The sequence below is a fragment of the Alosa pseudoharengus genome, unplaced genomic scaffold (assembly GCF_046254945.1).
Source record: "Alosa pseudoharengus isolate Yale_2024_CS ecotype anadromous, Long Island Sound unplaced genomic scaffold, YU_APseudo_1.1 YU_APseudo_1.1_scf_11, whole genome shotgun sequence".
NCBI lineage: Eukaryota > Metazoa > Chordata > Actinopteri > Clupeiformes > Clupeidae > Alosa > Alosa pseudoharengus.
In genome coordinates, this window is record NW_027468576.1 from 17,511,462 (window position 1) to 17,516,461 (window position 5,000).

Genomic DNA, 5,000 nt, shown 5'->3' on the forward strand with positions numbered 1-5,000 from the left:
GCAGATGGTCTCCTAACTCCAACAACTCAGTGAATGATATCTGGACTAGACAGATACTTCCCCATTCTTACTCTGCTGTTGTTTATCTGTCTTCTGTGTTTTCTCTCTCTCTCTCTCTCTCTCTCTCTCTCTCTCTCTCTCTCTCTCTCTGGTACCCTTTTCTCTCCACTCTGCAGTTTCTCTTTGCCAAAGTCAATATTTTTCTTCATCATCTTCTGATGGCTTGCAGGAAGAGACCGGGTGGACTACTAGTGCTCATTAACACGCCGTCCCGGGGCTGTTATGTAACTTTCTCTCTCTCTCTCTCTCTCTCTCTCTCTCTCTCTCTCTCTCTCTCTCTCTCTCTCTCTCTCTCTCTCTCTCTCTCTCTCTCTCTCTCTCTCTCTCTCTCTCTCTCTCTCTCTGTGTCTCCCTTTCTCTCTCTCTCTGTGTCTCCCTTTCTCTCTCCCTCTTCCCCTGTTGTTATCCCCCCCCCCCCTCTCTCCATCTCCAGCTCCTGCTGCTCCGCTCCTCTCATCTTCTCCTCTCCTCCGTTCCCCTGAACGCAGTAAGTCCTGCCCGGCATTGTCGTTATTTTTAAACCGGCTCACTTTCCTTTCATCCTGCAGCTTCATTAGTGGATGGAGGGGCCTGGATCAGAGCCTGGCGTACCACTCCACCCAGCAGCACTTCCCCAAACAAACGAAAAGACAGACTGCTATCGGTTCCTTTCTTTCATTTATTTTTCCCTCCTCCACACAACTCCCATGGCACGGAACTGTTCCGCCAGCTCGGAGGCTGCCTGGATCCATCCCAATGTGAAGGCTTTTATTCAGCGTCACTTATTGTACACATGTACAGCTTCATCAGTGGCCTATGTGTGCATGCTCGTTGGGAAATGAGTCTAGGATCGCCGAGCTGACCCAGTTGGACCACAGGAGCAGCATCCATGGCAGGCAGGAGCCTGGAGAGTCATATTCCAAAGCTATTCATTTTCCTTCTCTTTCTGTCTGTCCATCCTTTCATCACTCCCTTGTGTCTCTCTACAGTGAAAGTACTCTCTCTCTTTCCTCTCTCTCTATCTCTCTCTCTTTCCTCTCTCTCTCTATCTCTCTCGCTCTCTTTCCTCTCTCTCTCTATCTATCTCTCTCTCTATCTCTCTCTTTCCTCTCTCTCTCTGTCTCTCTCTCTCTCTCTCTATCTATCTCTCTCTTTCCTCTCTCTCTCTCTCTCTATCTCTTTGTGTGTCTCTCTCTCTCTCTCTCCTGGCTCCTGACCTCTCCCTCTAGTCCAGCTGGTGGGTCCCCTCTTACGCACACAGGCGTCCCCAGAGAGTTGCTCCACATCCTAAAACAATCAATGTGTCATGGTTGCTCTTTCACCCTCCTCACAGCTCTGTCTGTCTGTCTTGTCTGAGCACTCTGCCTCCATCTCTCCGCCCGCCCCTCTCCACCCACCACCACCACCACCACCCCCCTGTGATCAGTCTCAGAGGCCTTATGCAATCTGCTCGCTCAATAATTAAAGGAACATATGCTGCTGTGACCACACGCCACGCCGGCCTCCACAGACTACTGCCCTCTGTCACAGAGAGGCAACGCCACGCAGCACAGAACAGGACAGCTCTGACTCTCTCATGTGTACATGCACATACACAGACACACACACACACGCGCACATAACACACACACGCACACACACACATGCACATAACACACACACACACACGGCACATGCGCACACACACACACACACACACACACACACACACACACACACACACACACACACACAACACACACACACACATACACACACACACATGCATATAACACACATACACACACACACACATAGCACACACGCACACACATATGCACACACACACACTCACATGCACACACATGCACACACATGCACATACACACACACTATCTTTCTCTTACACAGCAACACAAAAGTCCTCTGTAACACACACACACACATTTCTCAACACAGAAGAGTTGTGCTTTTTGGCCCTCCCTCTGACACTCTCTCTAAACACACACACACACACACACATAAACACAAACAAACACAGGAGCCTGGGCCAACCTTCTGGGGGCACGCTGGAGTTCCTGAGGTTGTCCCGCTCCTCGGAGCTCTCGTTGACCACGGCCGTGCCACTCTTGGTCCTCCGCAGGACGCTGAAGGCTCGGTTGAGCCGCCGGAACGAGCGACTCCTCACCGACGCCCGGTCAAAGTTACGGACTGCACCCAGAGAGAGAGGGAGAGAGAAAGAAAGAGAGACGGAAGGATGGAGTGTGAACTGAGAGATGAGAAGGAGAGCAACAACAGCAACAGCAACAGCAACCACAGCAGAAGCAGCAGCAGCAGCAGCAGCAGAGAAACACTTTTATAATTGTCCTTGCTTCAACATGCCTGGACATGTCTGGGGTTGTTTGAGTGTAACCAATCGTATGGACAGACACAGATGGTTTCAACCCCACTCAGCCAATCAGACGAGCCGATGTATCCGCATCTCTCCATGCCCATGCAGTATGCAGCAGATGTTTGTGTTGGACCTTTGCCACATCTGTTTTTGCATAAAGATTTCCTCTTTTTTTCCCACGGAACAGCAAATTGAAACATCATTCCGGATAATTGCTTCAACATCCCACAGAACAATGGCTCCACATGACTCCTTCTTATTCATTCTCATGTGTGTGTGCAGGCACATGCGTGCCTGCGTCTACGCTTAAGAAAGACAAACTGGCATCTTAGTATGCAGCAGGCATCGCTTGCCACTTAGGACTGCCTCCCCAATCAATACCTGCTTATTAAGACCAGAGTGCAACGACAGACGAGAGCGATGTCTAAATGGAGTGGTTTTGCAGTGGTGCTGTGATAAGGCAGGAGGGGGGACGGGAGATGACCCCCATATTTAATTTAACAGACGTGAGGGAGGCCTGGGGGCAGTGGCCTGGGATGACTGACCCAGACGTGCTCCAGGTCTGCTTTGAATCACGGTAATGTGTTGAAGGACTAAATCCCTCACTTTGATCCCTTGCTTTTTCCTCTCCCTCTTACTCTCCTTCACCGTCTCTCTCTCTCTCTCTCTCTCCCTCCCTCCTCCTCTAACTCTCCTTATGTTTCTCTCTTCATCCCTTTATCTCTCTCTCTTTTGTTCTATCTTTGTCTTGATCCCTGTCTTAATCTTTGTCTCTCTCTCTCTGCCTCGCTCAATCTCTCTCTCTCTCTCTCTCTCTCTCCTTATTTCTTTCTGTCTCTCTTCCTCTCTGTGTGAGTGTGACGTGAGTCTTCCCGACAGGCACATTACTCTTTTAAGGCGTGTGGAGTAGAGTAGGTTGACAGCTTGTTCAGCTGTGCTAGCGTAGCGGCAGCAGCCTCTCAACACACATACCCACCCACACACCCACCCGCCCGCCCAGTCTCAGAAGTATTGGTGCAGCGCCATTCACCGTCCCCACCACCACCTCCACCACCACGCACTCTCCCCTTGTGCAGAGGGGGAAGTCAAAGAGCGTGACACGCTTGAGTTGCTCTCTGGTTCACAGGTAAGAGAAAGAAAGGGAGAGAGAGAGAGAGAGAGAGGGAGGAGGGATGGCATGACACTGCATCCAGAATCCTCAAAGGATAAAAAAAGCACTCTTCTCCCTCTCCTCTCTCTCTCTCTCTCTCTCTCTCTCTCTCATCTCTTTTTCCTTGCTCCTCCCCCCTCCTCCTCTCCCCTGCCCTCTTTGGGGAGGCGGCGTGCTGCAGTGTGATTGAATAAATTGCTGATAGATGAAGGTGGAGAGGATAGCGGCAGACGTGGAGAGTATTGGATTTGGGTTACGGAGAATGACTTTACATTAACCATCCGTGTTTGCCCACAAAGAGGACAGAGAGGTTTACGTGGAGGGGAAGGAGAGCAAGAGAGAGAGAGAGAGAGAGAGAGAGAGAGAGAAAGAGAGAGAAAGAGAGAGAGAGAGATGGCTTCTGGCAGTCTGTCATACATTGATTTTCATTACGGTTAAAACTTAGACTGCACCACACACACCACACACCACACACACACACAAACACACACACACACACACACACTTAGAGTGTCATTGCCAAATATACACTGAATGCGGTATAAATCAAACAAAGGCCATCCAAAGCTATAACATGCACTAGCACAGATTCTCTCTCTCTCTCACACACACACACACACACACAAAGACACACACACAAACACACACACACACACACACACACACACACACACACACACACACACACACACACACACACACACACACACACACACACACACAGTGTAAGTACTCCATAAATCAAATGAACGGCTCCACGTACGGCAACACGTTTGGACACACACATTGACACATACACACGTGCGTGCGCTCACTCACACTCACTCTTCTTGGAGTTGCTGCGAGCGGTCAGGCTGGTCGTACTTCCTGATTGGCTGTTGTCCTCCACGCTGGGCTCGAAGGCGGGGTTGACCAGGCCGGGCTCGTCTGATAGGAGGGCCACGGCAGCAGAGGCGGGACTTCCCTCGCCGGGCAGCGTCGCCACGGTGAGCTCGGACGTGCTGTCCAGGCAGTCTCCCTCCTGGGACCGTCGCTTTCGGTCGGCGTTGAGGCCATAGTGGGATGCGCCTTTGCACCTATGCAACACACACACACACACACACAGCGTTAGTGATCTCAATATTCACATGTAAAGAAATACTGAACACTCAACAGTTTCACTGACGAGAATGCATAAAAAAGCCCTCGTTTCCTTGCGATGATACATGCATCCAATTTACATTAACATGAATGGGTGATAACTCCCCCACACTCTATCCTCCAATCTGTAAAGCATTGTCTGAGTTCAAATATAGGGCTCTTGATGCATGCCATGGAAAAATGCTGAAAGCGCTGACATAATATCTCATTACAACAGTCTTGCCCAGACGCCGCCCTTGGTGCACTGTCACATTGCTGTTTCTACATCCGAGTGTGTGTGTTTACATTGTTGTTCCGCTG

General features: G+C 50.3%; 1 protein-coding gene across 4 annotated transcripts in view; it reads right to left on the reverse strand.

The window, feature by feature from the left end:
* Positions 1-5,000, reverse strand: part of lnx1 (ligand of numb-protein X 1) — a 54,234-nt gene that overhangs the window by 13,815 nt on the left and 35,419 nt on the right. For 3 of the 4 annotated variants that reach the window (XM_076278191.1, XM_076278192.1, XM_076278195.1), the window contains exons 3-4: positions 4,380-4,636; positions 2,074-2,229 (exon numbers count right to left, since the gene is read on the reverse strand). In XM_076278191.1, coding sequence (XP_076134306.1) covers positions 2,074-2,229; positions 4,380-4,636 — 413 coding nt within the window. The remainder of the gene's footprint in view (positions 1-2,073; positions 2,230-4,379; positions 4,637-5,000) is intronic. The other variant, XM_076278193.1, reaches the window with a different exon arrangement.